The sequence below is a fragment of the Schistocerca serialis genome, chromosome 11, assembly GCF_023864345.2.
Source record: "Schistocerca serialis cubense isolate TAMUIC-IGC-003099 chromosome 11, iqSchSeri2.2, whole genome shotgun sequence".
Lineage (NCBI taxonomy): Eukaryota > Metazoa > Arthropoda > Insecta > Orthoptera > Acrididae > Schistocerca > Schistocerca serialis.
The window spans coordinates 55,290,898-55,314,277 of NC_064648.1; the positions used below are offsets into that span (position 1 = coordinate 55,290,898).

Consider the following 23,380-nt stretch of genomic DNA (forward strand, 5'->3'; position numbering starts at 1 on the left):
CTTTAGGTTTGCTGTTTGAACTGCAACGTACGAATGTACGAATGTGTAGCGAGGCTGAGGCACGTGGCCTGCAGGGCGGATGTTGGGTTGTGAGGAGGGGGAGGGGAGAGGTGCAGATGCTGCACGCACCAAAGGCAGAGGCGGTGTGTGGGGAAGGGGGAACTGCAATGGCCGCTCTCTCTCTGTGCCGGCTGTTGGGGGGGGGGGAGGGAAGGAAAGGGAAGAGAAGGGGACCGCATCGCCAGCTGACAGGGAGGGACGGGGCTCGGCGCATGTGAACAGCTGTAGACAACAGCGGCAGTATTTACGCGACTCCTTCCGTGGAATTTGATATACAGAAATACGTGGTACCAAAAAACTTACTTTGTTGTCTGTTCAAAATCACATCATGAAAACAATAAAATAGCACCTGAGGAAGACTCCTTTTACTTTAGAGTAACCTATTTGTTGTTTAACTTGGACATACTTATTCTTGTTATTATCGTTGTGTGATCATTTAGCAAAACATACATGTAATTGGGCGTATTCATAGGACAGGTAGACGGCAGCATGTAGTCACTGATCTACTGGCAGTTACGATGGCGTGTTACTCTCAAGTTTTTATGATAAAACTTTAATAGCTGTGTTCGTGCACTATTCACTAAATTAACAGGTGAAATGTGAATCCCTCTGATATATTCTAGAATAACTAATTCTTTCTCTAAGTGTTCTGTTGAAAAGGACAACTTTCCCCTTAATTCCATGATTAAAGAATGTTTGTGTTTTTAATTCTCGACTGCTACGATAACATTACTAGAGACGTTAAATGACAAGACAAAATGATTACATAACTTCAATCACTTCCATTAGCATGTGACATCATAAATTCTATTACCAGTTACCAATGGTTGCCAATTCTTATGTCTACTTAGAACTAACATGCACAATTTAATTAAATGTATAGTAACTACGGTGTTTTCCGTCAATTAATTCTCTTGCTGCATGCAGGACTTTTCCAACTGTTTACATACCATTCCAGACCTACTTTCAGGAACGCAAATCATAGGGGTTTGACCTTAGAGCATATCTACATTGCTGTCTAGGCGGTTGTATTACCTTTTTTCTTGCCTTTTTGGGTGGAACTACTGGCGTAATAGGCCCGGCTACTCCGGTCGGAATTTCGTGCTGAACCAAATCCGTAGCCGGTAGAAACTGCCTCTCTTCAAACAACCACGAAAATTCCTCTAATACTGGCTGCAACATCCTTTTCTCCTCACTGTTTAAATGACCTAACTTCTCTGCTAACTGACTCCTTATCGTCGACGCGACATATCGCACTTCTCTAACTGAACATTTCTTTCCTTTCCTTCCTTTCTTATCTTTATCTCGCTGCTTCTCAGCTCCTCTTATTTCCTCAAAAATTTCCTGACCACTGGCAACAATAGTACCCTTCGGTATCACAACATCTTCTACACCAAAATTATCTATACTTACTGGTATCGCAAAACCCTTCTGTCTCCTCTCCGGTCGGCAGATACTTCTCTTTATATGTACTGACTGACGATCTAAAACATCATTCTGGGTGAGCGGGTCAACCAGAATGTCTGTCTTGGGGCGTTCTTGATTTTTGACATCTATCCAGAGAATCTTTCCACTTCCGCCTTTTATCCTCACAGGGTCAGTGGTTTTTATCGCCCACATCTGCGGTTTTATGGGCGACTGTGAACGGCGCCTTTCGCAGCTCCCTCGCGTCTGACGGGGGTGCGCACTGCCAAATCGGTGAATTGCTTCGCCGAACTGCACAGTTCGCGTTCGATAATCCACTATCCCCTGATAACGGTGCAGGAAGTCATTCCCTAGTATGATGTCAAATTCACCCTTCTTTAGCCTTACTACCTCCATCCTCTGACTGTATTTACCACCGTCTATTTGCAGATTCACTACACACGAACCTGCAGGGACAATTACTTCCTCTCCAAGGCCACTGATATTGTACCGGGGTGGCTGTAACACCCTTTGATCATTTTTCTCCACAAACAATACACTAACTTGAGCGCCAGTATCAACTAAAATTCTAACTGCTTTGTTCCCGAGTACGCCAAATAGACTAACGTGTTCCACCTCTTTACATTTTTCGGTTCTAACCGGGTGTATTATTTTTTTGTCGGGGGCGCGGGTGGGTGGCGGAACCTGCCTCCCAAGCGTTTCCCTGATTCGACCCCGCGTTGCGGCGGTGGCCGCGCATCTGATTTGAAAATGGTGACTTTGTGGAGCAAACATTATTAGCATGACCTGCTGTCTGGCAAATAGTGCAATACGGCGAGCGACAGCGCATTGCCGTATGGTTGGGCTTCCCACAACGCTGACAAAATACTTCTTTTGCTGGGACCGGTACTGGGTTCGTTGTGCGCGGGGCGGCAGCGCAAAAACGCAACACCTCTTCGCGTAGCATTGCCAAACGAACAGCTTCAAACAGAGAAGTGGGGGAGGCAGCTTTGACTTCTCCTCCGATGCGGGGGTCAATACCGAGAACAAATGCATCAATTGCACGCGCTTCAGCTTCTGAGCGCAAAATTCTGTTTTCACTGGCATTTTCACCTAGCTTGTAGGTACAACAAGACACTGCTCGTATGCGATCTGCAAAGGCATCAAAATCCTCATTAGGCTTCTGCCTAAGGGTTGATAATTGATCTCTGTAATATGCGGTACCTCTGGTATCGGAATAACGCGTAGTCAATCCTCGGGCCAATACTTCAAATTCGTGCGTGTCACGCAATTCGTCCACCGTTTCTATGAACATTCGGGCTTCCCCTGACAACTTGAGTCTGGCTACATTGACCAATAGATCATCCGGCCAGGCACACGTGCGACCCACATCACGAATATTTTGTAAGAACATAGCTACATTTTCGTGGGACTTCCCAGAAAAGGTGGGAATGAAATCAGCCGCAGGAAAATTGCTTACAGTCGCCATGTTAGCAGAAATTGTGGCGTTTGTATTAGAGACAGAATTAGTGTTAGTTGCCTCTGTTTGAGCATTTGTTACAGGGGTGGAGCTAGCCACAGGTATGGAAGTTCGCGCACTAGCTTCCAGCGTCTGTTTCAAGACGCGGTTTTGCTCAAGTAGCTCCTGATTTTGTGCGAATAACTGGCGCATTTGTGCATTTATGGCCTCGAGTGGGTCTTGCGAGGCGGGTGCCTCTACGGGGGTATCCCGTTCCGTCGCTCGTGTTCCCATCGGCATGTTTACAATTTTATGGGACGCTAGTGACCAGAAAAAAGTAATGATCGTTACAAAAAAAGGACGGCCACAAAGATTCTCAATCCAGCGGCGGAAGATCGTCGAAGCTATAGTTGTAAGCATCGCGGCGACTTACATGGCGATGGAGGCGGTGCGACGCAGTGGTGGCGGCGACGGCGTGGTGCAGTGGCTGCGGCGGCGGCGGTCGGCGGGCGGCAACGGCAGCGACGGCGGCGGCGGCGTCCGGACCCTCGGGCGACGGCAAATGTGTTGGCGGCGGACGGCGCTGGCTCGGCCGGTCGGCGATGGCGGCAGGCCCCTGGCGCGTCGGTGACAGCGGCGGGCGGCGGTGGGCGGCGGCGGATGACGGCGGCCCGGCCGGTCGCGCAGCGCAGCGCAGGCCCCTCGAACTCAGGCAGCGGGCAGCGCGGCGGCGTCCGGCTCACGTGGCTGACTAGCGTGGGCTGCCTCGCTGAAGCGCGCGCCCTGTGCGTGTTCCCTGGCGCAGCCACGGCCCACGTGCAGCAAACGTGGCGGCCGGTTGGCGCATTCCATGCGCGAAGTGTACTGCGTCTTGCCGGGAAAAATTTAGTGTAGCGACAAAGTCACTATGGGAACGTATCCCACTTCTGACACCAGTTGTACAGGATGGCGTGTATGGGCAGGCGGTGGGCGTTATGGAATAATAGAGTAATTTTTAGAGAAAGGCCATTTATTGGCTAAAGCATGATGAAAAGGGGCTACAAAGGCCTAGGGAGGTGAGGGTGAGCCAGAGCTTACAATTTGGCGAACATTGTTCGTGAAGCTACCGAAAGTGGTTGTCTGCCAAAACTAAGTCCACAGTGCCGCAGCACCGGGAGAATCGGGAGATGTTCAATGCTACAGGGCGCGCATCCGACTCGCGGGTGAGCAAGAATACAAGAGAGCGGGCCCGGCGACGGGCAGCCGGGTATATTCGACGCACCACGCGGCTTCCTCCACCCTGATTGGTCAGGACCGAGCAAACCGTGCGGGCGGCATGGAACTTTCCAGAGCGTTGCCTGCTAAGCGACGCCTGGGGCGGCGTTACCTCGTCAGCACATGAGAGAGGCGCGTGAACAAGGTGCCCTTCATCGGTGCTGACTTCCTGTTACTAAACCGTGGGACGAAAGAATTTACAGGCAGCTAACCATGCCGGCCGTGGCTTGGCCGCAATGGAAAAATGAAGTTACTGGTTGGAGGCTCATATAATAAAGTAAAATCTCCTATTGTCTGGCTCAGCATTCCTGGCTAGAGAGAGAGGTCTGGGAGTGGAGAGAGAAAGAAAGAGGGGCCCTTGGTGGGGACAGCGCTACGTCATAAGGAGCCAATGAAGGGCTCAGGACGCAGTGCGTGACCATATAGGGAGAGGCGCCTCTATCCCTCCACTCAGCCTCTGAAGAACAATAGCAACAACAATGTTTTAACGATACCAAATAAGGACAAGTTGCCTTCGACGCTACGTCATGCCAAGCGCTGGCGGGGTCGAAGGGGAAACGCTAACAAAACCCGAGAGCACGCGGCTCTGGGGTCTTGTCGGGTCTTGTCTGGTCGGGTCGAGTAGTTAGAGAGTGATAGCAGCAGCCGACTTGGGCTGAGGAACGGGCTGTAGGCAGACAGCCGGAGATGGTCGCTGGAGAGCGTTAGGGCGTAGCCGCGGGACTCTAACGTAGGGTGCTAGAAATACTGCAGAACTTCTAGTAGGCAGTCGGAACGGTGGAGTCAGTCACCGTCTCTGTGTTAGACTTGGCCTTCCTGTGAATGTAACCACTGCACAGTTAGGCTGAGCTGTATTCATTCAGAATAAACTGCAATTTGTTAAAGTTATCAAGACTTTAATTCTACCCGCTTCCTAGCCTTGTACCTTCACACCAGGAATTTCTACATCTTAGCCAGATCAAAAAGTCTCCCTCTCACAAAGGTCAACCGGCTAAATCCCATCCACGAACCGTGTCGCTCAATCCCTCGCAATACCCACGCTTGGGACGCGACAACCCCATGTGGATTGATCTGGTGAAACAAGCGATTTATGGTTACGAATTTTGCCATATGCCATTATAGGAAATGTATTACGCTTTTAAAAACTATCCTTTCCTCCATTCTCCACCTAATTTACAATAGACTTCAGACGTGAAATCCTGAACATCACAGTTATGTGCATTGTCAGAAGACACTACTACATGTCGAGACCACAGATCCAGCATGACAAAAATATAGGATATCAAGTGTAGGTCAGGAGAACGAAAGCATAGATAAGTTGAATTATATACTACTTCTGTATCACAAATGACTTAACTTCATTACCAAACAATGATACCTGAAAGGCATTAAAGACACAGAAGGTGTCAAATGTAGTTTCACAGCAATGGTTTGTGAAAGGTAATGTGTAATTATGCCCCATTCTATATGAAGTTAAGAGACAAACAATTTTCAAACAACAGTAGCATCATGACTGTCATATGGACAAATAAGAATTACATACGGTTCTGCAAAGAAGGGTAAATGCATTGATTGTTGTAATTACATTGCGATGAACTAACTGCTCTTGTCACTGTGACAGTTACTCCAAAAACAGGCATGCCATTCAAAATGTTTCAAATGGCTCTGAGCACTATGGGAGCATCTGAGGTCATCAGTCCCCTAGAACTGCTGTGGACATCAGTCCCCTAGAACTTAGAACTACTTAAACCTAACTAACCTAAGGACATCACACACAGCCATGCCCGAGGCAAGATTCGAGCCTGCGACCATAGCAGTCGCGCGGTTCCATACTGAAGCGCCTAGAACCGCTCGGTCACATCGGCCAGCTGTTCTACATTACTCGTCACCATTGTGCAAAAGCGGACCTCAGATATTATCTACATCCTCCATTGAATAAAATGTGGCATTCATCAGTACAAAATCACATTTATCAAGCAGTTCCTGGCTGATGCACCTGGCACCACACCAATTTCAGCCTTGCTCACTCCTTCAAGAAAAAATATGAATAATGAAGTCCTTTCCCAATGTGGCTGCCACCAATGTTATCAGTTACAATCATTAATTAAATACTCACTAAGCCACTATTTTGTGCATCTGTCCCTCTAGTGATGTGTTTTACCTGCCAGTTAGGCTGTGTTATTTTGATGACGTGAATGCGAACGCATCTGATGCCTACCATTCCGTTTATGGGAAGATTTAGAATGCTTCATGCAATCTGTTCAAATTCTCTGTGCTTCCCCATCTCTCACTAACCAAGAGAGCAGTGGATATGCATACATTACTGATACAGGTTTCTTTTGCGACCCTTTCATACCCACTGATACGTACCACATTATGCATTCACATGTAGTACACTATAAGTAACTATACAATTGGATACACCACAGCGCCTTACACACCTACAAAGTTAACGTACTACCTGTCAGCACTGCATCCCTGAGAAAAACTTTAAATGCTTCGACTCTTTTAACTCATTCACTTAACTCACGTATCTACAGGCGTTTCTGCTCATTTCACATTCCTTTACCATATTTAGCTTTGACATGCTTTTATAGCAGCAAAATAAAATTCTATGGCTTCATGACACAAATCTTGTTGGAAGCAGCACACTCTTTTCGATTCCTACCACTTGTAAGTTCATTACACCTTGATAGCCTGATGAGATGACGAAAAACGTCTGATTCACCTAGAAACGAGCTCCTGCCATTCCTTTAGCTTCCCTTTATGATTAAGTTGCAATAACTGTAGTGCATGATGTCACCTCTTTTCCTGTTAATGTATTTCTGTTTCCCAGTTCATATTGTCATGTTCTGCGAACTGTTTTTATCACCTAATTTAACCAGTTAGGTCCCTCAACAGTCACAAGACTACAGTCCTAGCCATCATGAGTTTGGACAGTTAATCATGATTCCCTTCCTAGTTCACCTCCCACTCTCATTGCACCAACCATTATATTTTAATGCATTACAATTGTAAATGTAACCAATACTCTCAATTTTAATTTCGTTACAGATAACTGAAGCTGGTTTGGCCATTTTCCTAACAGCTAAGCCCTCTATTCTTTCTCATAGCTCACCAAGGAAGTTATCACTACAGGGTATGTCTACTGGCTCGCATTTTGACATCCTTGTCCTAAATCTAACATTTCCATATTCATGCCAGTTTACATAATGGACGCTTCGAAAATGTGGTTTCATTCTCATTAATTTTCAGAAAAGTGGTGATAGAAACTCACATTTATTTTCTCAACAAAGTATAGAATTAGCACACTACAGTGAATCATTCACATTAGCCAACTGTTGACCTAATTCTGCAACATGCCAGGCTATAACGTCTTCTGTTCTTTCTAAAAGCATGCCAAAAACAACTGGCTGTGAATTCAGTCCCCTCAAAATTCAGCCCTGCTCAACATACTTCATCAGTATTTTTTCAAAAGAATAATGATCTTTTAAACTTTTGCAAAGTTTCAAGACATCTAGCACCTGTGAACACTCTATAAGTACTGCCGCTCAATCATCTTGATTGCGAAGCCGTCGAACCTTGGTACCCTGTTGCTATTGCCTCTACACGAGTGCTATCTCTTGCAGCATGCAAGCAGAAACGACCAGACAATGTGTACTACCAACTCTGTCTTTTCACAGATTTAATTCTCCTTCACTGCATTACAAACACTGTTCATCCTGTGAACAAACAGTTACAGTACCACTCCGCATTGCTACGCAAGTTTGGTTTAATAGAAGTGCAGCTGTGCTGAAAACAAATTTGGTACCCCTGATCAGACTGATGATGATCGCTGTGATAAAGCTCCCCAGCGAGCTTCGTTCTTTGTTACGCAGTATCATGAAATCCTAGTATCCTGGGATGTGCAGCTCAATCACACTGAAGACAACTTTTGGTTACCAACTGACAAATCCATAATATAGCCGCTGTGCTAATACTGAAAAACGAAGAACTTAAAAACGCGATCCAGCGTGACTTAATAACTGCACACAGGGAACTGTGCAAACTGACTGCTACTTTGGAAGGGACCAAAGCCTTACAGATCTTGTTGTATAACACCCACGCAACACTTGCATGTTAACACTGTGCACACTACCATTCAGTCAAGACTGCAACAGAGCCTCAGCCCTAACTTAGTGGCAGCTGAAACCTTCCAGCAAACCATAACTAATAATTCATTTCATGCATCAGTACACATGCAAATGATCTACTCCATCTAGGAATCAACCTTGCTGTATTATTGCACTGCTGCTATTGTACAACTGTCATGATCTACAGATGTTTTAAATGTGCAGATATCCCTGCCCATAACTTGCACCAGTGGCAAATTTGAGTGTTATCACCTTCTCTTTCTCTGTCGCCTGTTTGGCTGCCTATGAACGCACTGTGTTGCAAACGGGCATCCTGATTGTTTCCAAGGGTTGTCCATCACACTGCCATGTAGTTCGAGTTTCAACTGTACATTCACACTAATTATTACAAGCCTCGTACCTTATTACTCTACATTAGTGCATTGTGAAATTGCATTGCTTTTAGGGAAAACTACAGAATTCCCTTGCTCTCACATTGTTGTTGCAGTGCACAAATCTTTATTTATGCCCACTGGGAACAGATTACTGTATTTGGTAGCACAGTAAACTATAGTAGCAGTTCTCTGCTGTGACCATGGATTTACACTCCAGACTTCTCGAGTTTCTCTAACGATAGACTTTTATTCAGTGTTCTTATTATGATGTATCACACCCACCATTAGGTTATTTGCTCATTTAACTTACACACAGAATAGCATTTAAATTTTTCTTCTAATTTTCCTCAAACACCTTTTGTGCTGGCACCCAATCGACAGCCTGCCTACACTATCAAAAAAATCAAAGACTCACCTTCTGCAAACCTTTGGGAAAATTGCAAGTTACCATTGACCACGGCATTGCACACATCACTGAGTGGAGTAAGCTGGAATTCCTACTCAGAGTGGTTGCCCAGGTGTCATGTATCTTCCAGCCACTGTAGTTATCCTCAGAATGGTTATATGGATCATATGTAATCCAGGATACTGTGAACTATTCAGATCACCAAACCAGTGGTGCACAAGCAGCAGCTGTTGGGTAATTTTATACGCAAGTGGATTTTGGATCCTGGCGCAATTCAGTCACGACTCTCGTTTATGACTAAGCATTAGGAGATGGGATGCTAATATGTATTAGATTGTTTCCATTGTATAATTTTGTTATTTTGCGTATTTTGCAACATGGGCGAGCATTAAATTCCACTTAGTTAAGGACCAAACCAATGATATAGGATTTAATAACCAATATCAATTAAGTTAGTTAGTTATGTGTTCCATTGATCAATAGCACGGAGAAACCATTATGATGTGGAACGTGTCAAATGCACAAGAAATGCACACAGGAAACAAGTTGTTTTTTTTTTGTTTACATTATAGTGTTTACATTACCTAAATATTTCTATTATCTACAACATTCCCTTAAATGGCACAAAATGCATATATTATATCTCCACATTTATTTCCTCATATTCATAAATTCATCTATGGTATAGAAGGAGTTATGATTTCAATTTGCTTTTGAAACTATTACTGCTGTCTGTCAGACATTTTATTTCATCTGGTAATTTATCGAAAACTTTTATAGCAGCATATTTTACCCCTTTCTGTGCCAAAAATAGGTTAAGTAAAGGATAGTGTAGGTCTTTCTTTTTTCTGGTATTGTAATCATGAATGTCACTGTTGATTTTAAACTGGTCCATATTGTTGAGAAGAAATTTCGTTACTGAGTAAATGTACTGTGAAGCAGTTGTAAGAATTCCTAACCTTCTAAACAGATGCCTACAAGCTGTGTGACTAGGAACCCCACACATTATTTTAACTACTTTCTTTTGACCAATAAATACCTTTTGCCTAAGTGTTGAGTTGCCCCAGAATATTATTCTGTATGACATAAGAGAGTGGAAGTATGCAAAGTATGTTAGCTTACTAATTTCTACATTCTCAAAATTGGCAACTATTCTGATTGCAAAAGTTGCTGAACCTAGTCGCTTTAGGAGATCCAAAACACGAATTTTCCAATTAAGATTATCATCTATATGTACACCCAAAAACTTAGTATGCTCTACCATGGCTACAGACTTCTTTTGATGTGTTATGTTTATTGAAGGAATTATACTTTTTGCAGCAGAAAATTGGATTATATTTTCATAGTTCAGGGGAAACCCATTCACAGAATACCAATTAATAACTTTTCAAAAGACCTTATTTGTATCATTTTCTATTGGACTTTCCTTTACAGGATTAATAATTATGCTTGTATCACCAGCAAACAGTGTCAGTTCAACATCTTGTTTCACATAAGAAGGGAGGTCATTCACATATATCAAGAACAGGAGGAGACCCATGATCAAACCTTGTGGAACACCTAATGTAATTTCATTCCACTTAGATGAAGTGGCAAACTCCTTCCTATCACCAGAAGCATACAGGGAGACTTTTTGCTTCCTGTTCTGTAGATATGACTCAAACCACTCATATGCTTTTCCATTTATACCATAGAATTGTAATTTCTCTAACATAATGTCATGGTTCACACAATCAAATGCTTTGGATAAGTCACAGAATATTCCTACTGGTGACATTTTACTATTTAAACACTCTATTATGTAGACAGTGAAATTGCATATTGCTGTCTCAGTGGAACAGCATTTCTGAAATCGAAACTGTGATTTACTAAGTATCCCATCACTGTTGACATAGCTAACCACTCTTGAGTACATTACTTTCTCAAACATTTTTGAAAATGCTGTAAGCTAGGATACTGGCCGTAATTATTGGCATCTGTGGTTTCCCCTTTATGTAGGGAGGCCTCACAATGGATATATTTTAACCTGTCTGGAAAAATTCCCTGAGTCAGTGATGCATTACATATGTGACTCAAAATATCAGCTGTAATTGCTCCAAATTGTTTTGATGTCGTCTACTCTTAAAGAACATTTATGTTTCAATGATTTCATAAGTATCCTTATTTCACAAGAGTTTGTTAGATGAAATCTAATCTGACTAAAATTTTTCAAAACTGACTCTTCCATGTGCTGCCTGGATTTTTCTTTTGAACTATTCTCACCAATTTTTTCTCTTACGCTTAAGAAGTGATTGTTAAATACATTGGCCAGCTGTGTAATGTTGGTTAAGATGGTCTCATTCTCTTTATCAGCAATACTACCTACCCCACTGGTTAGTTTTCCTGTCTCCCTTCTAACAACATTCCATATTGATTTGATTTTATTGCTGGAGTTGTTAATTTGTTCTCTAACATATATATTTCTTGATTTCCCTACAACTATTCTCAGTGTGTTACAATAATTGTTATAGCGTAAAACTACTTCTTGCTGTCTCATACAGTTTTCTTTTTCTTTCTGAAGACACATTAATACCTACAATAATCCAAGGTTTCTTTAAAAATATTGTGGTGTTACATTTAGTAATTTTCTTTGGAAAACAATGTTCAAAAAGGGATATAAATTTATTAGGAAATATGCTGCATTTATCATTAGCATTTGGATCATTATATATATCTTCCCAGTTTACATTTCCTAAACTTTCTCTGAAGTGATCTATAGATACCGGGTTGAGCACCCTCACAATTTTACTTAATGATTTCTGAAGTGTACACCCTGTTATGTTTTGTAAGTTAATCAGTTGTGCATCACGGTCAGATAATCCATTAACCACAGGGAAAGCATGTGTTTGTTCTACATCCTCTTGCTGTACAAATAGATTATCTATTAGAGTACTACTGTCTTGAGCTATACGTGTAGGGATACTGATTACTGATTCTAAGTTATATGTTGTTAACAACACTTCTAGTTCACTTTTCCTATCAGAATTGCTTAGAAAAGTTAACACTGAAATCACCCCAGATTAATAACTTCTTTTTGTCTGACAGACAGCATAATGGGGAGTCAAACTTTTTTATGAATAGCTCCCAATCTCCTAGTGGAAACCTGTACACTGTTGCTAATATCAACATTGTCTAGCTGAAGTTAACATGCACAAACCTCAAAGTGCTGATCAACACAAAATTTGCTCACTTCAACAGTTTTGTATTTATACCATTGTTTTATGAAAATGGGAACTCCTTCTTTATCCATACTAGATCTACAAGTGTAAGATGCTAAACGATACCCATTTATACTGACATTTTCCATCCCCACAGTTACATGGTGCTCAGACAGACAAAGTATATCAATCCCATTCTTATTTTCGAGATCATCTAAATACATTATCAGCTCATCTACTTTTTTTTATTCCTCTGATATTTTGGTGAAGTTGATATCATCCTTAGCTTTATCCTTATTTGCTGTGCATGAAGTTTCTTTTCTTCTATTTTCCTTGGTTGTTGTCTGTCTGGAAATTGACTTTAACCTAAAAACCCTGTCTGCCTTGGTCGCAATAACCACAGGGATCACCCCTTGTGTGACTGTGGCCCCCCTTACAGTATCTGCTAATAGAGAAGCTAATTTATCTTCCCCCTTCCTAATAAGGTGCAGGCCATGTGTAGTGTAGCCCCACCTGCCAATAGCATCAACTGGACCAACACTCATGTGAGACATTGCCGGTGTCTGGAGCATCCTGTTCAGTTCTGTGTTAACACGCGATACCCAGGGCTGATCATAGCGCTGAAATACCTCCAAAAACCCAACATTCGTGTGCCCAGTTTCTGTTCCTATTTCATCCAGATCACTCCTAATACTATACCCTGGATTCATAGCCAGGCTGCTTACTGCTCCCCCAACTATAATTACCTGATTTTCCTTCTCAAAGTCCTTGCATAGCTGACATAAGTTTTCTGTCACCTGGCTAAGACTAGCACTTGGTTTCAGAAAACTTGTGACCTGGTACTCAGTCCCTAATTTCTCCTGTAGCTGTTGGCCCACACCCCTCCCATGACTGCTACCTATAAGCATAATTTTTCTTTTCCTATTCTGGTTTGATCCCGACCGGTCTTTTTTCTTTAAGCTAATATTCTGCTTCAACCTACATTCAACTAAATCTGGATGAGGCCCTTCCTCCACTACTTCAGATAGCAAGCCAAACTGATTTCCTAACTGAATTTTATAAGTTTTATCAACTGTTTCCCTTCTTCGCCCTTTGCTTGCTACCTTTTACCAGCGCCCAGAGTCCTTTTCCTCCCTTAGCTTAAATAATTCCAAATTCGCGATTTCTAATTCAGCCTTAAGTGCACAAATCTTTGCCGCCAGTTCCGCAATTTTTCTATCCTTTCTATGTAACCTACACTGCAACGGAAGAGCCTCATTATCTATCCTTGTTTCCTCTCCGCTACACTCTCCCCCATGAAACCACAACCTACAGTCTATACAGAACACTCCCTCTTTCAAATTTCTACGGCGACCACCACACTTGTCACACATGGTTTGATAGTAAAACGTGACACAAAAGCAGAAAATAACTTCAACAGCACAATAGGTTTTAACCTGTTCTAGTATGTAACTAAACACTAATGTAAACAAACTTATAAACTTGGCTCAGAAACTTTTAATCAACCACACAAATTCTGGATGAGAGACACGAATTAATTTAACTTTGAAGAGTTAAGTCTAGTCAAAAACAAATATCTACACTCATACGAAATTTACGCCAAAATATGTAAACAACAACGCAACTGCCGGCCTTTACAAAATATTTCCTTTTCGATGTAATTACGTTTAGAAAAGCAAAACCTTCAATCCATAGATTAGATACGAAGTAAATGCACTAGTCTAAAATGTAATATTAACTAAATTAGCTCTTATTTCAATATTAATCGCTTAACTTAGTGAGAGCTTCATACACGCACATCTGCCTGGCTACAGGGTTGTCAACCTAAGTACATGAAATAAGATTTAATAAAACAATGAAAGTGTTACAGTTGTCTTAATGAGATTATTTTATTATGGATATATAATCAGTTTGTAATGTATCCTTCAATAACTTTGTAATTTCAACTTTTATACTACAAACTGCAGATATTATAGGAAAAGTAATAAATCTTATTAATATTATTGAGCTAGACCTCCTTTTGTATGGAAATAGCCAGCCAACCTTCGATGATGCACCCATCTGATGCAGTGTTACAGCCTTTCATGATCTGCGAGGCTAGACCTTCACAACTGGTAACAACATTTGCTGGCCCCAATGCTGTCATTCTGAACCACAATACTCCATCACTGTCCACTGGCATCACCATTGCACCAGCTTAGCCACTGCCCAGCTGATGTATCTTGGCAGCGCTCATGCTGTCCCTGCTGGCTCAGTACATGGTCAGCACACCTGTTGCCTCAGCACCACCACACCACTGTATCAGTGCATCATTTCAGTTGGCTGCGTATATTTCTACAATAGCCAAAATTATTTCTACAATAGCCAAAATTGGCCAATTCGAACTCTAAATTATTGTACTATTATTTGTCACTTCTTAAATACTTTTAGTTTTCTATTCATGTCCACTTTTTTTACTGCATTTTGGAAATTATTTGTTTCCCCTATTAGAACGTTGCATCCTTTAGCAAGAGCCACCGGTCCAAAGGAGCATTTTCAAACATCAAACTACTACTTTTGTAATTTTGAAATAATTAGCCTGCTGCTATGGAGGGGGAGTGAAGTGTGTGTGGTAGATTGATAGACCGAGTGGGGAACACTTTATAAATGTATCAGTTACCACTGTATATGCCTTGTTCACATTCATACAATTCTGACAGAGGATACTGATGAGGAGACACTTCCGAGAAGCATCCTTAGTGAGGAAAACCTAGAAAACCATCCAGCAACCAATGAGACCGCTGTTAATGGTCACATGGGGCCATAGGCCATAGCCGGGATAAATTTGGCTCACTATTGGCAACCAGCTTTCAGTCTGATCAGAGGTGTGCTTCTATTCCATTCTCCAGCACTATGCCCCTCAGTCTGTTAATGGCCTTAGAAGTAAAGTTCTGATGTAAATACCAGTTAGTTGTTTTAAAGTACTCCTCATTGTTGTTTATTTTAAACAATATGCTTGATTACCCTTACTCCTGGATCCACAACCTATAACTGACTTGTCCTTGACAATTCTCATACAACAGTTTATTCTGTAGTGATTAGCTTAGGTTATTATTTTAATAGGTGCAGTTACGCTCTTTAATTTATGGCTATGTACAGTGTTTATGTAGACTCAGTTCTTTGGATGGTTTTCCACACAACCACTGAATATGTTTATTTTCTGCTTACATCTCATGTACCAGAGAAACACCATATGACCCATCTTTAGCTGACGCCTATAGATATTCAGTCCATATTGTGTACCTTTTTTTAACATGTTACTACAAATTTTACTGTTTCTTAGAGATTCATATTATGTATAGTCGCCACACTTTGCAGTACATTTTCAGATTCATTGGAATATAAGGCTATTGTCCAGAAACCCAGTTTTTCTTTCCTATTATGAATAACCCATACAGCAGTTGTGGATATACTATCATGGGAAAGATGAAATACAATGTAATCATATCACTACAAAGTGTCACAGCTGAAGTGTAGCAACACAGAACAGTGCCAATCACTTAATTATAACTATCTCCCATTGTTACACATATGATGAAACATGCTAAACCACTTTCAACAATAACAAATAGGTAGGAAATCAAAATTAAAAACAATCATTCTGAAATTGAAACTGAAGCATAAGTACAATTTTCCAAAAACCTCATGTATATTTACCACAAATTAAGAAAAATACCCACAATGGAAACATCTTTGAATATAACACAAGAAATATTTAGTGCTCACGTTCTGAGATCTCCCAAGTGTTGTTCTTGTGTATAAAAAAAAACTGGAATCAAATCATAACACTTAATGTTTGTTTACCTATTTCTTTTTTTTTTTTTTGTAGAACTTTCGCAGTATTAGATGCTGAACAAGTAATTAAGAGCTTTGTTGGATAACACTTACCTATATTATCTCTGAATTATGTACACAGCTTGGTGAAACAAAAATATTTCACAAAAAATATAGCTATTGTGCACTAGTGTAAATGGCAACCAAGCACGATGAATTTCTTAGATTACACATTTCCGCATCTGACCCATTTACATGAAGATGCACTGATGGGCAAAAATGTCATGAACACTGTTCATGAGGAGAATGAATGCCACGTTGTATGCACATTATGCAGTAAGCAGATTACATGTATATAAGCAGACTAGAGATTTACACTTTTTGTTCTATCAGAAAGATGAGCTGCAAACATGTACATTTAATGATGTAAATGACTTTAGCAAAGGGCAAGTTAAAGTGGCATTGCAGTTGGGAACTAGAACCTCAAAAGTGGTGAAGTTGGTACAATGGATCTATGCTACTGTTGTGAACATCTGAGGAAAGTGGCTGAAAGGTAATAAGTCCATCACATTATGATAAGATGTAATACATCTATACTTCTTCACAAAGTATGGAGGTCAGAAGCTTGCCTGCTCTGTAAAGCTGGAGATGTGGCAATATGTGGCATATCTAATGACAGAAAACAACGCTGGGGCAGCCATACACGTTTTGGAACCCACAGTTCAATGTACATTGTTGAATGTGTGGCTCTGGAACATACGGTAACTGTATGTTTCCATAGCGATCCACCAAAATGTTCACTTGCAACTGCAGTGTGCAAGGGATCATTGAGGCTGGAGTGAAGGTCAACAATGTTAACTGTCAGGATGGGTGACATTTCCTGCTACACCAGGTCAGTTGCACATCCAGATATGCTATCATCTAAACGAATGGCACCAAATAGAGGGCCCATTATGCTCTGGGGGCAGTCACTTTGGCTCCTGTGGGACACCTGTTAGCAACAGAAGGCATCATGACAGTTGCAGACTATGTGACATTCATTGCAACTGCATGCATTCCTTCATTCCTGGTGTGCTCTCCCATAGTGGAGGCATCATTCAGCAGGATAATTGTCCATATCACATGTGCATGGTCTGAGTAGCATGGTAACTAACACTGATGTCTTGACCATACCATTTAGGTAATCTGAACGTGTGGAATACAACTGGTGCAACATACACCCAGAAGCATGTAAATGATGTGTCAAGTCCATATCACGTAGAATTGTCAAAGTACTGTATTCCAAAGGCGGCCAAACATGCTATTAAGCAGGTTATTATATTTGTTGTTATGTTTACTAATGCAGGATTAGTACCAACAGAACATAAATGTACACACTATTAATGACACACCATGTCTCTTGAGAAAACATATCTGAGTAAAATAATTGTTATAATCATGTTTCTCCAGTATTGAGTTTACTAGCCTCAATGAAGCTAGTGCCATCAATATATTTTTACTGTCACTGTTTCTAAAATACAGTTACAAGTACTACATGATGACTTTGTTTAGAATATCAAGCAGCAAGTCATCACATTTCCTTGGCCTTATACTGAATATTGCAAGATACTTATGATTACTGACAAATGTAAGGATTTATCACAATTCACAATCTTCTTGTCGCAAGATCAATAGGAAAAAGCAGCAGTGCTAATGACAAAAACACATTTGATTCATGTTTCTTGAGTATTTGGTAATACCATTTCTTGACATTTGAAGCTACAGATATGAATTATTTGTCACATCTGTTAGCACTCTATAGTACACATCATTACAAGTTTTTTCACAATTCTACCAGATTTAAAAGTTATTTCGCCGAAAGTACAATTTATTGTCCCCTGGTACATACATTATTTTATAGGCCTTGAGGGCACCAACCATGAAAACCTATTTGCATAAACTAACACATACTTACAATTTCTTTCTGACGTGAAGTAATGCATGTGTCTTGAGAGTATCCAAGTAAGTAAAACTTTTGTCACAGATACCACATTTGTGAGGTCCACTTCCAGTGTGTTGAAATGCATGTGTCTTGAGATCACCTGATGTAGCAAAAGATTCCCCACAGATTTCAAATTTGTGAAGTTTCTTTCCAGTGTGAATTAATGCATGTTTCTTGAGATCACCTAACATAGTAAAAGATTTCCCACAAATCTCACATTTGTGAGGTTTCTTTCCAGTGTGAAGTAATAAATGTTTCTTAAGATTGCCTAATATAGTAAAATATTTCCCACAAATCTCACATTTGTGAGGTTTCTTTCCAGTGTGAATTAATAAGTGTTGCTTGAGAGAGCCTGACGCAGCAAAAGATTTCCCACAAATCTCACATTTGTGAGGTTTCTTTCCAGTGTGAATTAACGAATGTTGCTTGAGATCACCTAACCTAGTAAAAGATTTCCCACAAATCTCACATTTGTGAGGTTTCTTTCCAGTGTGAATTAATGAGTGTTGCTTGAGATCACCTAACCTAGTAAAAGATTTCCCACAAATCTCACATTTGTGAGGTTTCTTTCCAGTGTGAATTAATGAGTGTTGCTTGAGATTATCTAACTTAGTAAAAGATTTCCCACAAATCTCACATTTGTGAGGTTCCTTTCCAGTGTGAATTAAAACATGATTCTTGAGATAGCTTGACGCAGCAAAAGATTTCCCACAAATCTCACATTTGTGAGGTTTATTTCCAGTGTGAATTAATGAATGTTTCTCGAGATCACCTAACATAGTAAAAGATTTCCCACAACTCTTGCACATGTAAGGTTTCTTCACAGTGTGAATTAATGTGTGAGCCTTTAGATAACGTGACTGGGCAAACCATTTGTCACAAATATCACATTTGTGAAGTCTTTTCCCAGTATGAATGGAAACATGTCTGTTGAGAACACCAACCCTAGCAAACAATTTGCCACAAATGCCACATCTGTGAGTTCTGTTTGCCGTAAGTAGATCAGCCTGGGCACTGACATTAACAGCTATAGACAAAGTTCCATAATTACTTGTTTTCTCTCTATCATTTGTCATATGTGTGTTACATATGTCATTAGAGGGCTTGTTTGAATCTTTCCAAGTTTCCTTACATGAAGACTGGTCATTGTGTTCTGTGACAGAAACTTCTGCCTCGCTATCCAACGAGGTAGTGGTTTGATGCTCATCACCATGTCCATATTTTTCATGACTGTCTGCAGTTAAAACTCGACAATTCTCACTCATTCTCATATGCTTTTTCAAGCCAACATTACTGTGAAATACCTCACCACACCACTTACAAACATACGAAGGTGGTTGCGTTCCACCAATGTGCATAAACACATGCATTATGAGTCTGTATTTTGAAGAAAAGCTCTGTTGGCAGAAATTACAGCTATATACATGTAATTCCTTTTCCCTCGTACTACAGTCATATTGGGTGGCAACTGAGCATTCCTTATCAACAGTCATATCTTCTGTATTGGTACTGAACCCATGTGTTGACTTCTCCATGTCTATCACCAATTCATCCTGGACCAGTCTATGGTGACAAGGTTCTTCACATGATATGCTGCACCTCCCACCAGTAGTCTGAGGAAATCTGAAGAGTGAGGAGGATAATGTTAAATATTGAGATATACAACAAAGAAAAAATATTTGAGTGACCATAAATCCAGTACTATAAGCCGCAAGTCATAAAAGTGCATACGAATTGACATATTCAGTAACTGTTACTGATTTAAAATTATAATATTCCACCAGAAGTAAAGAACTGGTGAGGTAAAAGTGGTTTAAAACGAAAATAACCAGAGGTAATTCAATAATGATTATTCTGAGTCACTGCCATTTGATCTGAAATTTTTAGATTAGAACTAAAATACTTCACTTTCACGTGTTACAATCTTTTTAAAATACAGTGCTACAAGTCAATAGTCTACAACAATTTATGAAATGTATCAAAAAATTAATCAGTTACATGTTTTCATTCAAAATTTTTAAGTTCAAGGTATTTCAGATTTATTTAAGAGAAATAATTTCTAAATGTTCCTCTTCGATTATGTTAGCTCTGTAAGTGCATTCTCCTTGTTTCGCCAACACTTTGACCTCTACGAATGGTAAATTTATTTCACCTGGTAAACAATTTTTTTTTGTTTGATTCCAAATAAATCAATTACTAGTGCAAGCATCAATATTTTCATTAGTTATCTTCAATGGTTGTTGATCAGCTGGACAATGACTGTTCATGAACAAGAATCAATGTGACATCAATCAAGGGAATTAATTTGCATACTGATGAATGAATGTGAATGACACACGTGCAGATGGTTTTAATCTAAAACTGTTTTTGGCACTGCAACTTATATGAAGCCTTCCAAAAATGGAAATATTGTCTGAACAGATGGAAATGGTTGCAAATTTTCCAGTACACTTGGAGTGAGCTTTCTTGAAAATTTTTACATCTTCCCAACATCTGGTCTCCTGGCATTGCACAACACCATTGACTGAAGGACACACACATAAATGGTCACATCATCACCCATTAAGTACTGAAGGATAACACTACATACTGAGTGGCAGTGATAACAGCTGATGCATGAGCTGCACCTGTAGTATCTGGGTTTCATTATTATACCTGCAGTTAAACCCTTTCCCACAGAAAAGAACTGTAATGCTTTTCAGGTCCCCAGTACGTACATAGGTGGATATGAAAGATTACAAACTACTGAAGGTGTGCAGGCTCCAGAGTTTTCTCTTGTTCTGACTGTACCTTTTGACTTTTTTCCATTGTGTTGAGTATATAGTTTTGTTAGGCATGGTATCTGGTAAATTTCGAGTGTTTTTGAACAATTAATTGGATCACACGACTTTTTTTAAATGTAACTGGTATCATGGTGTGTCAGATTCTAGAAGTTGACAACTAAATCACTAAATATTGTAACTTTTATAACTCAATAATTTACTACTTGTATTTTCATACACATGAAAGTGAAGTAACTGAACACCAATAATGATAAAACACATCAGAAACATATGCAAATAAGATTTCAAACAAATACCTTTCTGTTTGTCAAAGTACTAGAAACAAAACTTACAATTAAAATTTTACAATATGCCAGTCAACCATAAACCAACCAGAATAAGAAACAGAATTTCTGGAAAGCTTTAGCAATAAATAAATTTTGAGGTTTTTATTTATAAACTGTTTTAGAGACCACCATGTAAGCATTGTGTAGATACTGGGTGCTTCTGTCATATCCCTAACCTTCACTGCACAGCATTTCGTGTGGCACGTACATTGATAAACTATTCATCTACATCTACACGATTACTCTGCTATTCACAATAAAGTGCCTCGCAGATAGTTCAATGAAGCACTTTCAAACTCACTGTCTACCATTCCAATGTCGAACGGCGCACAGGAAAAACGAGCAATTAAATTTTTCTGTGCGAGCCCTGATTTCTCTTATTTTATCGTGATGATCATTTCTCAAAATTTAAGTGGGTGCCAACAGAATGTCTTCCCAATCGGAGGAGAAAACTGGTGATTGAAATTTCATGAGAATATCCTGTCACAACGAAAAACGCTTTTGTTTTCATGATTGCCACTCCAATTCAAATACCATGTCTCTGACACTATGTCCCCTATTTCGCGATAATACAGAACGAGCTGCCATTTGTTTTACTTTTTCAGTGTCATCCGTCAGTCCCACCTGACGCAGATCCCACACCACACAGCAACACTCCAGAAAAGGGTGGACAAGCGTGGTGTAAGCAGTCTCTTTAGTAGACCTGTTGCACCTTCTAAGTGTTTTGGCAATGAATTGCAGTCTTTGGTTTGCTCTGTTGTTGTTGTTATCTTCAGTCCTGAAACTGGTTTGATGCAGCTCTCCATGATACTCTATCCTGTGCAAGCTTCTTCATCTTCCAGTACCTACTGCAACCTACATCCTTCTGAATCAGCTAGTGTATTCATCTCTTGGTCTCCCTCTACGATTTTTACCCTCCACGCAGCACTCCAATGCTAAATTTGTGATCCCTTGATGCATCAAAACATGTCCTACCAACCGGTCCTTCTCCTTGTCAAGTTGTGCCACACCTCTTCTTCTCCCCAATTCTAGTCAATACCTCCTCATTAGTTATGTGATCTACCCATCTAATTTTCAGCATTCTTCTGTAGCACCACATTTCGAAAGCTTCTATTCTCTTTTTGTCCAAACTATTTATCCTCCATATTTCACTTCCATACATGGCTACATTCCATACAAATACTTTCAGAAACGACTTCCTGACAGTTAAATCTATACTCTATGTTCATACATTACTCTTCTTCAGAAACACTTTCCTTGCCATTGCCAGTCTACATTTTGTATCCTATCTACTTTGTCCATTGTTAGTTATTTTCCCCCCAAATAGCAAAACTCACCTACTACTTTAAATGGCTCATTAGCTAATCTAATTCCCTCAGCATCACCCAACTACATTCCATTATCCTAGTTTTGCTTTTGTTGACGTTCATCTTATATCCTCCTTTCAAGACACTGTCCATTCTGTTCAGCTGCTCTTGCCAGTCCTTTGCTGTCTCCGACAGAATTACAATGTCATCGGCGAACCTGAAAGTTTTTATTTCTTCTCCATGGATTTTAATACTTACTCCGAAGTTTTCTTTTGTTTCCTTTACTGCTCGCTCAATATACAAATTAAATAACATCGGGGAGAGGCTACCACAGTCGTGTGAAGTTAGCACCCCTTTTTCGAGAAATATACATTTTTTTCAGAGTTCTTGATAGATATGGCATAGTTCTAGAGTTCTTTGTACAAAATTTAAATAGTTCTGCAGAATTTAGCGAAGAAAACAACAATATTCGAAAAAATTTTCGTATCGAAAACGTTCTTTGGCAATTTCCGCAAAATGTAAATAAGTACAAGAGTTCTGAGCACAATTCTGAACAGAGCTCCAAGAGTTCTTTCGAAAATCCAAGTAACATTTTTTTGTGCAGCTAATAGTTTACGAGATAATTGCATTTTAATGAGAAAATCTTTTCACTTACTGTGAAGTTGGCACCCTTTTTTTTAGAAATATATATTTTTTTCAGAGTTCTTGATAGATATGGCATAGTTCTAGAGTTCTTTGTACAAAATTTCAATAGTTCTGCAGAATTTAGCGACGAAAACAATATTCGAAAAAATTTTCGTATCGAAAACATTCTTCGTCAATTTTCGCAAATTGTAAATACGTACAACAGTTCTGAGCACAGTTCTGAACAGAACTCCAAGAG

At 40.2% G+C, this 23,380-nt stretch overlaps 1 protein-coding gene across 6 annotated transcripts in view; it reads right to left on the minus strand.

Moving 5' to 3' along the window:
- Positions 1 to 16,976: 16,976 nt before the first annotated feature.
- The window catches only part of LOC126427088 (zinc finger protein 43-like), a 106,671-nt gene continuing 100,267 nt past the window's right edge, over positions 16,977 to 23,380 (minus strand). For 2 of the 6 annotated variants that reach the window (XM_050089272.1, XM_050089273.1), the window contains exon 7: positions 16,978 to 19,704. In XM_050089272.1, coding sequence (XP_049945229.1) covers positions 18,051 to 19,704 — 1,654 coding nt within the window. In that variant the 3' untranslated portion in view covers positions 16,978 to 18,050. Of the gene's footprint in view, positions 19,705 to 23,380 lie in introns of all 6 variants that reach the window. The other 4 variants (XM_050089276.1, XM_050089275.1, XM_050089274.1 and 1 more) reach the window with 4 other exon arrangements.